The sequence below is a fragment of the Typopeltis vanoorti genome, chromosome 21, assembly GCF_054136105.1.
Source record: "Typopeltis vanoorti isolate ZY-2024b chromosome 21, IOZ_Tvanoo_1.0, whole genome shotgun sequence".
NCBI classification, from domain to species: domain Eukaryota; kingdom Metazoa; phylum Arthropoda; class Arachnida; order Uropygi; family Thelyphonidae; genus Typopeltis; species Typopeltis vanoorti.
This window is the reverse complement of record NC_143569.1, coordinates 37173721-37191387: the sequence shown is the minus strand read 5'-3', so window position 1 is coordinate 37191387 and position 17667 is coordinate 37173721. Positions and strand designations below refer to the sequence as shown.

At 35.9% G+C, this 17667-nt stretch overlaps 1 protein-coding gene across 2 annotated transcripts in view; it reads left to right on the top strand.

Annotated features, from left to right (window-relative positions):
- LOC150094746 (fibronectin type-III domain-containing protein 3A-like) overlaps positions 1-17667 on the top strand; it is a 379873-nt gene that overhangs the window by 282316 nt on the left and 79890 nt on the right. For both annotated transcript variants that reach the window (XM_090411064.1, XM_090411062.1), the window contains exons 14-15: positions 1901-1987; positions 11280-11418. In XM_090411064.1, the coding sequence (XP_090267190.1) occupies positions 1901-1987; positions 11280-11418 (226 nt within the window). The remainder of the gene's footprint in view (positions 1-1900; positions 1988-11279; positions 11419-17667) is intronic.

Here is a 17667-nt window from a genome sequence, read left to right as displayed (position 1 = left end):
TTGACTGAGACCATATTTTCTCAGACATTTTTGAATTATTCACATTCAATATTACTCTGGTTATTTCTGATGGAAAGAAAAAATATACAAACAGCTGGACGAGGCTGCAGTTGTTTCCCCCCTCACCTCACTAGCCAATTTCTATAGAGGAACATTTTAAAAACCATGCATTCAATACATCTACACTACAATAATTTGGATACTATGTTGACGTGTTTGCTATATGGCTTCATATCTTAGATACACTGGATACCTTTTTGGTGCATCTTAATGGCCAACATCCTAAAATAACATCACAATAGAAAAAGAAAGTAACGGTTGTCTCCCCCTTTCTAGACATACTAATGACATACTAGTGACATGACTGCCTAATGGCTCATCCTTTTCCATTTATAGAAAACTCCAGATATACAGGAAGGTGTTTGCATAAGCAATTCCATTACCACCTATCCAAGCAGTATTGCATCCTCAAAATATTTGCACACTGAGACAGGGTTATTTGATCTAATGACACAGCTCTTGAAAATGAGCTTGGGTACTTTTACAACACTTCTTTAGCCACTATAAAATAGTGAAAGTATTTCATGACCCCATCTCCCTCCTGCAGTCAATACATGATCACAGCGAAACCATTCTCATCCTTTATGTTTAGCGTATATTAGAAAAGATAGCTAAAGTCTGCAAATATGATCTCCATGCTACTTTCAAAACCATCCAGTCAGTTAGTTACCTTCATCCATTTTTTTAAAGATCAGCTTTACACTCTTGCACATGCTAGAGTGTATGAAGTTTTTTGAGCCTGCAATTTGTCCCACTTTGGACAGACTAGTAGGTCAGTTAACATCCATCTTGCTTAGCATTAAAATACCACTCTGTTTGCTCACAGCCAAAAATGGCTTGAAAAAGTGCAATATTTTGTTTTTAGAGTAGGATTTTCAAGTTCTGAATTGGTATGAAAAGCACTCATTTGGTATTTGAAGAAGGATGCTGTGATTATCCTAGCCCATTCAGATATGCAAATTTTTTTTTTTTTTTTTTTAAACCGCTTCAGGCCTCTAATAAGCAGTGTAGCAGCTAAACTGGGCAGTGAGAATTTTGCTATGAAACAATTTTCAAAGCATCCATACCAAACAGGATTTGAATGTACAACCTGTTCATTGGAGAGTGGAGACTGTCCACGTAGCCAACCAGGCTGGTAATAAAATCATTTAAGATCATTGAAATACTTCTAAATGAATAGCATAATTGAACCATTAAAAATCACTTTATGTGAATACCTCGAGTTTAAACAATGAAAAAAAAAAAAGATAACAAAGGAAACCACTTTAAAAAAAAAAAACATGAAAGAAGCAAAGAAATAAAATAGGAGCCAAACATAAGAAAAAATAAAACTAGAGCCAGTATAACTTTTTTGCTATTGTCACTTAGATATTTCACGTTAGAAGTTCCCTCCATTCTTAACTGCCAAGAGTGAATTACTCATTTGCAAGGGCTATTGAAATCCACTTTCTCACAACATCTTAACAAATGATTGACAAAGTAAGAGCTTCATAGAAATGACTTATCAGTGCTACTTAAACATTCACCATAAAAGTTAGTTGTGGTGGTGGTGGTTCAAACTTAACTGTAAAATTAATTAGTAAGACTTGTATTACTTAACTATCTGTAGAGAAAAGTCATATTTAATTTTATAAAATAATTAAAAGGAAAATTTGCAGTATTTTTGACAGTGATATAGTTTTTATTTTAAGCAAATTCCATCTCATCTCCTTCCTGTCTGTAACCAGCTGTTCTAAAATGTTTTCATCCTATATTCAGTAAATAGCTTATTACCTTAAAACAGTGTATTATTTGAGAGGTCAAAAATAAAATTTTTAGATTGCTACTGTATGTTTTTCAGAGGCATGGTTTCTTATCTGTGTATAATGGAAGAGAAACATCGTATATTCACAGTGGTCTTCGAGGAAATACAGAATATAGGTTTCGGGTATGTTAATTTTCATGGTCTTTGTAGTGTTGAAGATTTAATTACAGAAACTAACTAGCTGAATTAGGGAATTTGATTTGTATGTTAAATAATAAATGCCTGTAAATTAATCTAGTTTATTTATTATATTTGAAAATTAATAGGTGTATACTATCTTCACTGTTAAATATCAAAAGTTAAACTTTTACCTTGATTTTGTTTTCTTTCAGGCAAAAAAAAAAAAAAAAGAGGAGATTAAATATGTGCTATCTTCATACTAAATTCATCCTATCTTCCTTTTGTTTTATGCTCAGCAGCCTGTCATATCTAAGTAACTTGGCCTCTTAAAAACATTGTTACTGCCTATGATATGGTGGGTAATCCTATCTGCATTTGTTTGCTATATCTGTAAAATTGCATATGTTCTTCTGAATGGTCTACCTGTTTTGTAGGATGAAAAACCAGAGTTTCCAGGAGGGGGAAATCCTGCCACTATGAAACTGGCTAACAATTTCTCATTTTAAAAGCCATGATTGCATCCTAGATGGGATCTGAAACACAGGTCCTTTGAACCAAAGGGCATCATTGATATGCCTGTGAACAGTTGCATCTTCAGAAGAAATGCACAGATAACTTACAGCTTGCCATTGCAATATAGTAAATTATAGTGCAAGTGTGATCAGTTAAAGAAATCACTGTTACCTTTCTCATTTGTTATTGTATTTATCATAGTCTTCCAAAACTTAGTAATCATTGCTTATTCATTTTTAAGATTGAGCCTGTTTATTTTACCTTAGTGGATTTCCTTTTTTGATTTAATTTTCTTTTACATTAATTCAGTATAGGATAATTCTCATCATCACCAAATTCCTGCCATATACCCTCAAGGGATGTACAGAATATGATAGTACTACATGAAAAATTTATATCATTACTAACTTCTTATCTACAATTTTCCTCCAAATCAGTCTGTTACTTGGCAAGACTCCAACATGATCAGATCTTATGTTTCTATCTTCTATGGCACTTGATACAATATCAATCCATCTATATCTTGGTCTTCCTCTGGGTTGTTTTCCTGGCAGAGAACACTTGTTTTGCTAATCTTTCCTCTCCCATTCTGTTTAAGTGACCATACCACTTTAGATTAGCTCTGCTAACGCATTCCTGGATGCTGACAATGTCAAGTTCATTCCTAATATCCTCGTTTTTAATATGATATTGCCATTTCTTCCACAACCCAATTAGGAAAGGTGGGCTTTGAAGATGTATGTATGTATGTATTGACATTGATGCCATCTGTTCACTCCTCTAATCTTTCTCAGGACTCTCATATCTCTAATCTTTGGTTAAGTGCATTACTTCTGACCCAGCTCTCAGATCCATAAGTTAAAACTGGTTTGAACACTGTCTTGTATATAGCTAATTTAGTGTTCTGACTAATTTCTCTCTTATTCCATATGAATTTATTCAATTGACTTCCTACCTTACCAGTTTTGTTGATTCTGTTGTCTATTTCCTTTTTTAATTTACCATCTTCACTAAAAATCGTGCCTAAGTAGCTGAAATGTTTTACTTGTTCCACAGGTTCTCCATTCACAATGCAGTTGACATTTTCAACGATTCTACCTATTTTCCTTGTCTTTGTCTTTTTATTGCTGACCTTCATAAAATATCTATTACAACAGTTATTCATTTTAGTCAGGGAATCTTACAGACTTGTAGCAGATTTATTTTAGAAGTATAATATCATCTGCATAAAGCAAAGAGTTGACATTAATATCTCCAATTTTGATATCAGGTTTAATACCACTTTCCTTCATAATATGATCCATGTAGATAATGAATAACAGAGGGGATAATGTAGATCCTTGTCTCACACCAGATTTAACATTAAACCATCTTCCTATACTTCCTTCAATCCTAACTGGTGAATTACAATTCAAATAAAGACTAAGTATTGCTTGATATAATGCCCAATGACACCATATAACTGTAGCGTATTGAATAGCTTCTCTCTTGGCACCTTGTCATATGCCTTTTCCAGATCGACAAAACTTAAATATAGATCTTTGTTATATTCCCATGCATTCTCAACTATTTGTTGCAAAGTGAAGATCTGATCCTGACAGCCTCTATTTGGCCTGAATCCAGCTTGTTCTTCACCAAGCTTTTCTTCCACAATTCTTCTCAACCGTTTCTCAAGTATACTAGCATAAATCTTACCAGAAACACTTAGTAGGAAAATACCTCTGTAATTCTCACATTCAGTTTTATTTCCCTTTTTATATATGGGTACTATGAAAGCTTTACTCCAAAAATCGGGAATTCATCCCTCTGTCCACGCCTTCTGAACTATGCAGTGCAGCTACTGTAAGACTTTTATACTGCCATACTTTTCTTATTGACCAGATTTACTTAGACTTTTATACTGCCATACAGCATTTCTGGTCGAATATCATCTACTCCTGCTGCCTTTCCACATTTCAAACCTTTGATGGCTTTTCTACTTCAAGTATGGATATGTATTCCTGATTGTATGCCTGTTGAGTGTTTTTTACCACTGTGCTATCACTGCTTGTTTCGTTTAGCAATTTTTTGTTGTGATTACTGTATACTTCAAGGATATCTTTTTTCTCCTGTTTTCATGTCACCTTTATCATCTCTAATTTCTTTTACAGCACTCTTTCCTCCATTTCTGAGCTTCAACAACCTCCAGAATATTTTGCCACCTTCTTGATATTTATTTTCTATGTTCTTACCAAAGTTCTCCCATGACTTTTGTTAAGCTAGTTTTTTTTACACAGTGTTTCGCTTTCATACATTTGTCTCTGTATTCTCTAACAGCAAAAGCCGACTTATTTGCCAGGAACTTTTGATATGCTTTCTTCTTTTCCTTCACTGCCTCTTTAACTTCCTGTGTCCACCTTGGAGTTCTAATTTTTCTATCCTTGCAGACAACTTCACCACATGCCTCTCTAGCTGAATCAATCAGTGCTTTCTTCAAGGCTTGCCACTGAATCTCCAAGGCTTGATTCCTGTTCTCAAACTCTTTCATTTTTTCTTCAATAATCTCTGTGTATTTTAGTCTACGGTTCACATCTGAGAGCTGCTCAACTTTTATTTGCTTTAAAACTTTCTTACATGTTAATTCTTTTCAATATGAAATTCCGTTTTGTCCTGCTCAAGACGAAATTGTGATAAGTTCCAATTTCAAATCCTTTGTACACTCTGGTGTCTTGCACCAGGGAGAAAACATCATTAACAATAACATAGTCAATGAGACTTTTTTCCTTGCCTCTTCTCTCCATGTGAATTTGTGCACAATTTTATGTTGGAACATGGTTTTAGTAATAACCAGTCCATGTCCTGAGCAGAAATCCAACAGGTATTTGCCATTATTATTAGCTTTGCTCTTTTCTCCAAATTTTCCCAAAATATTTTTGTATGTCCCACAATCACTTCCTACCCTACTATTTAGATCCCCAACAAGGACCAACTTTTCCTTTTTCATTGTGTCAGTAGCTTTCTCTAGAGCCTCAAAAAATTCTTCCACTTCTACCTTAGTAGAGCCTTCTGTGGGACCATAGAGAAGGACAATGAGACTAGTTCCTCATTCATATCAGAATGGGGAACTGGTCTCATTGTCCAGTTCCCCATTTTGATATTTGCCCACATCACTCTACTTGAGACTGCCTGCCATTCAAGAAGATTAGGCTCACATTTAATGTTGAATACTATGGCAAATATAATCCTTAAAATGTATTATTTGTCTTCTGTTATTACAATATCTGTCAGTTTTTCCCAAGGACAAAATATTATGATATTATGATGGAAGGTATCAGAGTAATGCTACCTATCCCCCCCCCCTCCCAGAAAATATAATTTATTAAACAATGGTTTTTAATTGGATTAATCCTCCATCTTTCAACATGGTTGCTTCCATTCTCTATACATTTGCTACCACTGAGTGAGATACTATATGATAAACCCATGAGTCTTTATTACAATACCTGAGCTCTTCAAAGAAAAATTAATCTACTTGTAAAGAGCTCAGATGTTGTAATAAAGGTATTTATTACAACAGCTTCTCAGCTGTTGAAGCTTGAAATCTCATTTCAGCTTCTCATTGTCCTCGCTGTGATTCTGAGGACTAAACAGGTTGTAGTCAGAGGGTACTACATCTGGACTATGTATGCAATAAGAAAGGATTGATCCAGCCAAATGTTTCAGTTGCATTCCTTATACACAGATTAGTGTGAGGTCAGATATTGTCATGGAGAAGGAAGAGGGGTAACTCATTCATATTTCTGGTAGGCTGATCTCCTTGACTACCAACTATTTGCCCCTGAGGGATTCACTCCAAAGATGCCATTTTGCAGACAAGTAGCTGAAATGAGCTGTCTGAAGAGTTCATGCAGAGAAAAGACTTACGTGGTCAGCATATGGTATTTTACTAAGTGTGGTGGCAAAAGTACAGGGTGTTCGGGATAAATTTGACATATTTATAATTAATTATATTTTTCCGTAAGTTACATGTATTAACACACACTTCTCTTCATTTAAAAGTTTGGACCCTTCTTCATTCATATACAAGATGTCAGAAAGGATGGATAGCTGGAACCCACCTGAATCATGGAAGAGAATAACTTGTATCATGATGATTCGTGCCCGCCATCAAAATAAGGATATTACGACTGCTGCCCAATGCTCCCTGAATACAGTAAAAACAATCAGGCATGAACTAGAGACTTGCAATGGTGACTACGAGGATGTAGCAAGAAGAAAGATCCCTAGCAGACGATCTGATTGCGTTCGTACAGCAGAATTCCTCGCAAATCTGCAGGAACAGGTGTTGAAGAACCCTGGCATTGGAATTCGGGCTTTGTTCGTGGAGTTGCTAACTGTAGTCAAGCCCTGGATAACAAGGGTAGCCAATGGTAGGCCATATGTATGGCAGCAGGATTCGGCCCCTTGCCACACCTCTGGGAAAAGTCAAAAATGGTTGTCTGAAAATTTCTACGACTTCACCAGTCCAAATGTTTGGCCTCCAAACTCCCCAGACCTTAACCCCATGGATTATTTTGTATGGGGCGCAGTTGAAAAAGACACCAATCGCACTTCCAGTAATACAAAAGCCCAGTTAATGGATAAAATTAAAACAGTTTTTGCGGCCCTTCCCAGGGAGACTGTAGCATCAGCTTGTTCGAGGTTCCGAAGCAGAATTGAAGCTGTGATCGATGCTAATGGTGGTTATTTTGAGTAAATCTTGTTGATAGTATTGTAATTAACTCTGCCTGTAATGTTTTTTTGTCAATTCATTAAATTTAATAGATACAAAGAAGATTTTCTTTTTCCTTACGAAACTGTCAAATTTATCCCGAACACCCTGTATATAAAAATGACATAATAAATTATATTCTCTTAAGAAAAAAATAGAAAGTATTACTTTTATACATCCTCATAATATTATATGAGCAAGGAATATGGTAGACAACTGGGCTAAGATAAAATAATTTACCTTTTTTTGAAGGCAGGAGGCTATTTTTTGCTGGATTAAAAGCATTAAGAATGGTTTCTTAATTGGCAAGTAACTGCTTTTTATTAACTTAATTTTACTAATGATGGAATAGTTAACCTTATCTCCATAACCTGAAATATTTGTCATTCTGTATGCTTTCTGGTTTGTTAGTCCTTTTTTCTGGTAAGAAAAAAAGCCAGCTATTCAGGGAAGCAGGAGAGAGGACTTAGAAAGGAAGATAGAAAACCACCCCTACTGTATTTGTATGAGGCTGAGTTTCACTTAAAAAGCTGTTATAAATGTTCTTTTGTTTTGTAAACAAGATATAAATCAAGATCCTTCCATCCAAAGAGTGTACATCTTCTGACTATACTACTGAAGTATTTCCAAAATGCATGTGGCTATAGGAATTTTGAGTCATTAGAGAAGTGAACTGATTTAAAGGGAAAAATAAAAACTCGTCCTTGATGGTGATCTAAATAGCTGACTAAGAAATGAATACCAAACATATTAAAATGTGCTGCGAAAATGTATAGACTGCATCAAAGACAATAATAGTAAGTATCTACTGAATTTCTGTTCAGGACATGGACCAGACATGACTAATACATGTATCATAATACAACATATATTTACACAAATTCACAGGGAGAGAAGATACAAGAAATATGATTATTATTAATGATCATATTTTCATGCTGGTTCAGGAGACAACAGTATCATGGGAGATTTGACATAGAAAGTGATCAATATTTAGTTTTGAGTAGGATTAAAATAAATTTCATATAGAAAAGAAAAATATGCACAGATGTTTAAACAAAATCATGGTTAAGCAGCTTTTAGATGTGCAGATATATGAATATTATTCAAATAAAACAGATCAAAGCTATGTGTAAAAGTAATTAAACAAAACTAATGAAAGAAAGAATATTATGATAAAGGTAACATGAAAAACTGAAGATATGTTAGATATGTGGAAAAATTTCAACTTGAGGTAGAAAAAGATATCAAAAACAAGTGAAAAAGTAGCTGGAGTAGAAGTTTGAAGGTTGAATTTCAAATGATTGGATTAGAAAAAGGGAAATAAAACTGAATGTGAGAATTACAGAGGAATTTCCCTACTAACCATTCCAAATAAAATTTATGCAAGTATACTTAATGGGCTTAGAAAAGTTGCAGAGGGAGACTTGGAGAAGAACAAGCAGGGTTTAGCCACATAGAGGTTGTCAGGATCAGATTCTTACTTAAGACAAATCGTTGAAAAATAATATCACTAAGATCTGCATTTTAAGTTTTGTAGATTTGGAAAACGCATATGACATGGTGACTAGAGAAAAGTTGTTCGAAATGTTGCAGTTAATATTGTGTGAATGGGACATTATATTGAGCAGTGCATGATCTATATTTGAATTGTAATTCAGCGGTAAGATTTGGAGGTACTGGAAGATGGTTTGTTAAAGCAGGTGTGAGACAAGGGTGCATATTATCTCTCATTGTCATGTATGGATCACAATACATTTGAATAAATATATTATAGAAATTAGTTTATCTCCATATTACTTGAATTCAAGATGGTGTTCAAACTAATTGTGACTTTTGGATGTGAGAGCTGTGCTTAAAATAAAAGTTACTCAAAGATTAGAGTCCACAAATATGAGATTTGTGAGAAATTAGAGGAGTGAATAGAAATCAATGATAGAATGATATTAAAAATGAAGATATTAGGAAGGAATTTGATCATTCAGAAATGTGAGTAGAGATAATCTAAGATGGTATGGGTTCTCAAACAGAATGGGAGAGGAAAGATTAGCAAAACAGATATTTGATGCTGGGTTGTCAGAAAGACCTTTTTTCCCTGACACTCTAGCTGTTGACTTCTTGTGAGGCTGCATTTTTATGATGCACAGCACATTCCTATATTTGTGCATGTTTCTAATGCCTTTCAGTGTAAAGCCAGCTACTCTGTATGTCATGCAAAGATATTGCAAATGTTGTTTGCTTATGTTCAAGTAAAATAAGTATGAAATAAGAATATAAGTTCTTGTCCAAGTATAATATACTTTCCAACTCAGTGAAAAAGCTTGTTTTTGACTCTGAAGTAGTGCACACAAGGGCATTTTGTGGTAAAGTCGATTCAAGCATTGTTTTAGTTAAGGCAGAGTTTCAGTGATGTGCCATCTTTCAGAAACATTAGTTTTCTAGTCTTGCTTAGCTGCACATTAGAAGGGCATTATTTGTAGAATATGTTTTATGTATTTAATATAACTACTTCAGTTGTAGAGTGTGATAGTTCATAATATAATCTCTTTATATTCACTAAAATCGACCAACTCCTTTTTAGTCCTCGAAAGGAATAGACTCGGCTGATTTAGCCCCTCTCAAACTTTTGGAGACTGAGGGCAGTAATTTCTCCACCTGTAGTCAGGCATAGTTTACTCAAGCTATCAATGATTTAAAATGGCATTGGTGAAAAGAATACACTAAATATTTGTTGCCATCTTGTTTCCTCAAATGCAGTATATTATTGTCTGAAACAATTGGGGGTTCTGTGGTTGATTTCCTTGAGTTGTAAGATTAAAAACCACAGTTTCTGGGAAGGGGTAGGGGAACTCTACTTGCCTGTACTGGTGATTGACTAACTCAAGAATCAGTCAGAGAAAGGCTTAGAAAAAGTCCTTCTAGTCAGTGACTAGAATTGAACTTAGAACAGTCTTTCTTTGGATGCCTTAGTGCTATGGATGCAAACATCATTTCCACAGGGCCTGATTTCTTTATATATATATATATATAACATTTGTGTGTGTTTAATTTTTATGTATTTATGATTATATATTTATATTTCTTTATATTGTTAGTAATGACAACAATAATAATAATAATAAATTGTTAATAATAATAATAATAATAAAGTGTAATCTTGCTTTTCTAACATTTACATTATCTTTAACTATTGTCCTTTTCATTCTATATCATCAATGAAGAAAATGGATATTTTCCCCTCAAATCATCGTTTTTCCACCAGCAACTTTCTTACCCATGTCATGAGCTGTGGGCTCATGTCCATTTACTCTAGCATATGTAATAATTGTGTGTGTTATCCTGCACTGCTTTTGCATAGTCTAGCATTATCATGGTGCAGCCATTTTCTTCATCCAACTCAGCTCACTTTATTGTAGAAAATTAGTAAATTTCTAAGTTGACACAAGACCTCATTTCCCGAAGACATGCTATTCTTCAATGTTAATTGTGTTCTTAACCAACCCTTTTAATACTTCAATCACCTCTAGTGGATTCAAATTGGTCTGTTGCTACCTCTGTTTTGGAGCATCATTTATGTATCTTACATCTTTCCATTGTTTTGAAACTCTGCTGATGGCAAACGGCTTGTTAGCAACATGTTTTCCAAGAGTTAGTTTGTTTACATCAGTAATAATTACCAAATTAATTCACATAATTAGTTGCAATCAAGCCATTGAATTTCACTTTTTTGTTTTTATTTTAGTTTCATTGTTGCTCTACTTTGTGGTAAACCCACTCAGAGATGAGGAGATTGTGTTTTTTTTTTGTTTGTCCTGCTTATCAAATGTCTAGTTTAAATTAAAAATAATTGATACGTAAATTTATGAAAGCAAAAAGGAAAAAAAACCATAGTCAAATTTCCTGCTTAGTAGTCATATTTCATGTGAGTAATAATAATCATTTAGCCAAGTTTTTATTCTTTTTAATCTTTAAAATGTAATGAATATTCAATATGTATAATAGTAGAATGAATAGACTAAATGTTTTTTATAGCTATGTGCCAGTAATGAGGAAGGATCCAGTCCTTGGAGTAGGGTTGTAGCATTTTGTACATTGCCAGATAAACTTAGCTGTCCTAATAAGCCACTTCCCAAAGGTCGAATTCATGCATCTTGTTTCAGAGTAGTATGGGGTAAGCAAGTTATTATTTTATATCTTGTAGTTTCCTGAGATATAGCATAACTCCTGGATATTTTTTTCAAAAGACTTTAACTTCCATTCTGCATGAATGAACTAAGTGAATAAATTTCATGGATTTAAATATCAAGAGGATCAAACGACCAGTTTCTTCAAAAAGCTGGTTTATACAGGGTGGTCATAAAGATCCTGCACTAGTTTTAATAACTAAAAATATGCAAATAATAGAACTATTTAGTAAAAATTATAAGAAAGTTCAAGTAGTAAAATGTTTTATATGATAATTTTATCCAGGTAAACCTGATTTTTCTTTTCTTTGTATTTATGTTTTTATCTATTTCTCTTATTTGCAGATATTGAATGACTCCAAATGGTGACAATTGAAGAAAAAGTTAATTGCATGCTTTGGTTTTTTTGGATGAAATTATAAGAGATGTAAGAAGAATGTTCACTACTCAATATAAAAAAAAGATGCACTCCATAAAAAGTCGATAAGTAGGCATATGAAAAATTAAAAAAAAAACTAGATCAGTTAATGAATAAAGTTAGCTTGCCATTTGGAGAATTTCTTCATCCCCAAATTGCAAAGATTAAATCTTTTAAACAACACCATCTTCCAGCAAGATGGAACACCTTGCCATTATGCATGGAATGTGAAATAGTTTTTAAATAACACCTTCCCAAACAAATGGATCATTAAAGGCAGATCAGTTGCTTGGCCACCGTGTTCACCAGATCTAGCCCCATTTTGTTTTGTGGAGGCCATGTCAAAACACTGGTCTATCAAAACCTGGATGAACCCAAGGTCAGAATTAGATACACAATTTAAACTCTGTATTCACAGAGTTTGAGAATTGGCTTGAAAGATTTATCAACGACGATAGCAACCATGTTGAAGTGTAATTAAAAACCGCATTAAGAATAAAACTTTAGGACTTGAAATTTTGTACAATTGTTACTAAATAATTCTTATTTATATATATTTAGTTAGTAAAATTTAAAACCAGTTCAGAACTTTGACCACCCTGTACACAAAAGTATAAAGAGAATAGATACATCTATTCTCTTTATCCTAAGCCCACCCATGGTACTAATGTGCTATAGGTTTTCACAGCCTTTCTTGAGTGGTAGTCCTTTAAAAAAAATAAAATAATCACATCTTTCTTCATGTGTTAGACTCAAAGGATTTGTTATAGCCAAGTAATCTTGGCTTTTTCTAATTTAATTTTTGCTGTATAGGATAATTAACCAGGTAGTTAATCCTATCTCTACAGTTGGCTATATATGCCAGTGACTGTATTGGTCCATTTGCCTATTCTGCAGGGGAAAAAAAAAAGTTTCAAGTGAGGGAGAACCCTGGTACCTCTTCAGGACCACTATTTTAATCACCTCTAGTTGAAAATAAAATAAAATTTTAGAAAATTTCCCTATACTATGGAAAGGATTCAACCTTTCCATAGTATTTGTACAATTCTAAGTCTTTCCATCTAAATGACATCATTGCTACCAACTTTTCTATGGAAGCCCTGACAAGCAATATAATGTGTGAAAAGGAATGCATTCTTGCATATTCCATTTACATATTTTTGTTATATTAGACAAAAATGGTTTACTTGTGGTTTCTTCAAAAAACAAAAGTGTAATTTATGTTATACTTGATGAAATAAGTAAATAAAATATAATCCTTATAAACTTAAGGAGCTATAGAAGTAAAATAATCACTCTCATCCAGAACAGGTTATTATATATTCATGCCTTACATGAGATATTGCATGCTAATATTTCATGGATGGAAACAAGTCTGCAAAATGACTTAGCATAAGGTAAAACATATGCTTCCTAGGAAATATTCTGCATTATAAGATACTTTCAGAAACTTATAGAGAAATCATGAATACAAATCAGCTAATTGTGAAAATAATTTGTACAAACTTTTCTTTTTTTTAACATATATTAGGGTAAAACAGATGAGAATAAGAATATAATTTTTCAATTATATGATGCTATCTAGCCTATTTTTTTTAACTATGAAAAGGGAAAAGGTTGTTCTATCTTCCTCTTCTTCTTCTTTCACTATGCCTTATCCCATGTTAAACGGGGTCGGCGTACCGATCTTTAACCTTCCTCTTCCAAGTTCTCTGGTCCAGGGCGTCCTTCGGACTCCATCCTTTCTCCCTAAGATCCTCTGTCACCTTATCCCTCCACCTGAGCTTGGGCCTGCCTCTTTTCCTCCTTCCCTCCAACTCCATATACTCCACTTGTTTACCAACATACTCTTCACCCTTCCTCTCTACATGTCCGAACCACCTCAGCCTACTTTCTTGTATCTTCTTGCCAAATGGTCCCACCTTAACTGTCCCACTGATGTAGTCATTCCTTATCCTGTCCTTCTTTGTCACACCACTCATCCATCTCAACATCCACATCTCTGCTACCTCCATCTTCCTCTCCTGTGCCTTTGTTATAGGCCACTTCTCTGCACCATGAAGCATCGCCGGCCTCACCACCATCTTATACAGCTTTCCTTTCCTCTTACAACTCACTCTCTTGTCGCACAGGACCCCACTCATCTTCCTCCAGTTCATCCAGCCTCATGTTATTCGGTGCTGTATTTCCTCATCCAGGTCACCATTCCTCTCGACGACCGACCCAAGGTACTTGAATTTCTTCCCTGAAATTAGCCTTTCACCCTGAAGTCGTATGATCATATCCTCGTCACTCCCCATTGACATATATTCAGTCTTCTCCCGGTTAATTTTCATGCCTCTCTCTCCTCCAATACCTTTCTCCACTCTTCCAGGGTATTTTCAAGCTTCTCTTGGGATGATTCGCATAGAACAATGTTGTCGGCAAACAGCATGCTCCATGGTGCCTCCTTCTTGACATCCTCCACTAGTACATCCGTGACCAGGTCAAAGAGGTAGGGGCTCAGAACTGACCCTCGGTGTAGCCCTACGACAATGGGGGAACCCTTCTGTCATGCCGACACTAGACCTGACCTGAGTTTCTGTTCCCTCATACATCTCCTTCACCATCCTCACGTACTTAGCGCAAATATCGCATCCGTTGTCCCTCTTCCTGCCATAAATCCAAACTGCTCCTCACCAATTTTTGTTTCTTGCCATATCCTCCTTTCAATTACTCTTTCCCATATCTTCAATGTGTGTGAAATCAGCTTGATCCCTCTATAGTTGCCACAGTCTTGAACACCTCCTCTTCCTTTGTAGATTGGGATGAGAATACTTTTCCTCCATTCCTCTGGTATCTTTTCCTGTTGGGCTATTTTCCTCATCAGATCCCATAACATATCCACGCCCTCACTGCCCAAACTTTTCAACACTTCCCCAGGTATCTGGTCTGCCCCCACATCCTTTTCATTCTTCATTTTTCTCAGTACCCAATCTACTTCCTCTCTACTTATGTCTTGCACCGGTCTCTCGTTTGCCTCTCCATCCTCACACCTCTCTCTTGGATTCTCCTCATGTAGTAGTTTACGGAAATATTCTTTCCATCTTCCTCTGATTTTGTCCTTCTCTTGTAATACTACTCCTGAGGCATCCTTTATCTGCTTGACTGATGTTATGTCTTTCGAGGCCTTATCTCTGGCTTTCGCTATTCTCAACAACTGAGCTTCACCACCGTTTCTCTCCAGTTCTTCATAAACCTCAACTGCCCTTGCCACAGCTTTCTTTGCATTTTTCTTTGCTAATCTATATGCCTCCTTGTCGGCTCTAGTTCCAATCATGTCCCATTTTTTCTTTGCCTCTTTCTTTTCCTTGATCTCTAACTGCACCTCCTCATTCCACCACCATGCCTCCTTATCCTCAGGCGGTCCCTTTCCTGGTGTTATACCAAGCACCTCTTCTCCAATTTTTTTAATATTCCGACTATTAACATCCCACCATTCTTCCACATCCTCTGGTAACTTCATTTCTTTCAATACCTTTTTCTTTAAACTTATTCCTTGGGCCTTCCTCTTCCAATTTCAACCACTTTATTCTCCTCTGTATCTGCCACTTCCGTCTATTCTTCTTTTCCCCTTTTATATCACAGTCTACCACAACCAACCTGTGCTGTGCTGCTACACGTTCTCCATTAATCACTTTACAGTTTTTCACCTCCTTCAGATGTTTCCTACGGCATATAACATAGTCAATTTGACTCATTCTATCCCCGCTCTTATAGGTTATCAGATGCCCAGATCTCTTCTTGAACCACATGTTAGCTATAGCCAGATTGAAGGCCACAGCATATTCTATGATTCTTTTACCTTCTTCATTTCTTTCACCACTACTCCAACCACCATGTACCCTTTCTTCACCGCTTCGTCGCCTTCCTACATGCCCATTCAGATCTGCTCCGACGATCACTCTCTCACCATCAGGGATTCCCATTACTACTTGGTCAAGTTCTCTCCAGAATGTCTCTTTCTCCTCCTCATCACAACCTACTTGTGAGGCGTAGCCACACTTCCTCCCATCTCAAACTTAACGCTCATAATCCGATCATTCTTCCAGCACACCTCGCAGACTTTACCCTTCAGCTCCTTATTGATGATAATTCCAACTCTGTTTCTTCCCTTCTCATTCACACCGTTATAAAACAGTTTATATCCCTCCGCCAGCTCCTTTGCTTTATTGCCCTTCCACCTTGTCTCCTGCACGCACAAGATCTTCAGCTTCCTTCTTCTCATCATGTCCACTATCTCCCTACTCTTCTCATTCATCGTACCCACATTCAGCGACCCGATTCTTACTTTACACACACTCTCTTTCTGTTGGACTCGCTTCTTTAGCCGAACCCGTCCTTAGTTCAGTACCCCTAGCCCACTTCTCACAGTCCTCAGGCGACAGAACTGCGTGTCGCTTACGAGGTATGCCCTTGCCGTGGTCCTTTCTATGTTATTCAACATTTCATCCTTGGTTTTGGCATGGTTTTTTTTTATGGCCGGATGCCCCTCCTGACGCCAACCCTCCCCATTTATCCGGGCTTGGGACCAGCACCGAGAAGACTAATTTGCCCTCCCCAGTGGCTGGGTTTCTATCTTCCTCTTCTATCTGCTAGTAATCAAGATTCAATTAATTGGTGAATTGCTTTCTTTTCAATATTGAAAAAAAAAAATCTGTAATAAGACTGGTTCCAATTTATTTTCTGCCAGGAAGAGTAGATCTCTTCCTAGAAGAAATAAACTGTAATTGATATTTCTAACTCATAGTAAAGAATATAATCATCATTAGGACCTAAATGCAAAAATAAATGAAAATAATAACCTAAATTTAATGAGAAAGTTTGGAATGGGAGAAAAGGAAAGAGCAGAGAGAGACCTCACAGACCAGATTTCTCCTCTTCATTCATCTCTGCCAGTGCTGCTCTCTGGAACAGTCTGCCATCATATGTGTTTACCAAGGAATTCAATTCACAGCTTTTCAAGGTAAATAAAACCAAGTCCCTCTTGTCCATCTATGGTATTACTGTACTACAAGTTAACTAACCTCTCATGGATGGGTTCCCTATAACACACACAAACGCTGCTTGGAAAGAAGTCATTGGACACCATAGTGTGAGGAACAAACCTGCATGTTCTACATCTTATTAGATGTAGAACTTCCTTTTATTGCAATGACTACAACAATCCTACAGGGCATACTTTCCACAAGCGTACAATAGTGATCAATGGGAATTTTCAACCATTCATCCTATAGGCATGTAATGGGGTTCTGTACAGTTGTGGGGCTGACATCCCTCGACTGAACTCCAGTTCATTCAACAGATGTTCAATATGGTTGAGTTCAGGGCTCTCTGGATGCCAGTTAAGAGTAACATGTCCACAAACTATGCAGTTACAGCAGCAGCTGATATGGTACATTCTCTTGCTGAAAGAGACCATAGTTATTTCCATAGAAATGCCACAAAGTAAGAAGCAGTGCATTGTCCAGAATGTTCACACTCCTCTTGGAGTTCAGTGTTCATGGCACCACGAACAGAGGTCAGAGGCCATATCAGGAAAACAGGACTATGCCAGCATCCTGCTATCTCCTAATTTCGTGTCCGGACAAGTTCGTTCACGGAAAATCGATCACCGACAATTCATCGCGGAGAAAATTCATCACTGGAAATTTAATCGCACGAAAATTCATCGCGGATACATCTGAAAAAAAAAATATTATTTTTGTAAAAAATAAAGAAAACGATTTGTAACAGATGGAGGCTATATTTATTTTAAGATTCAAATTTTTATGAATTT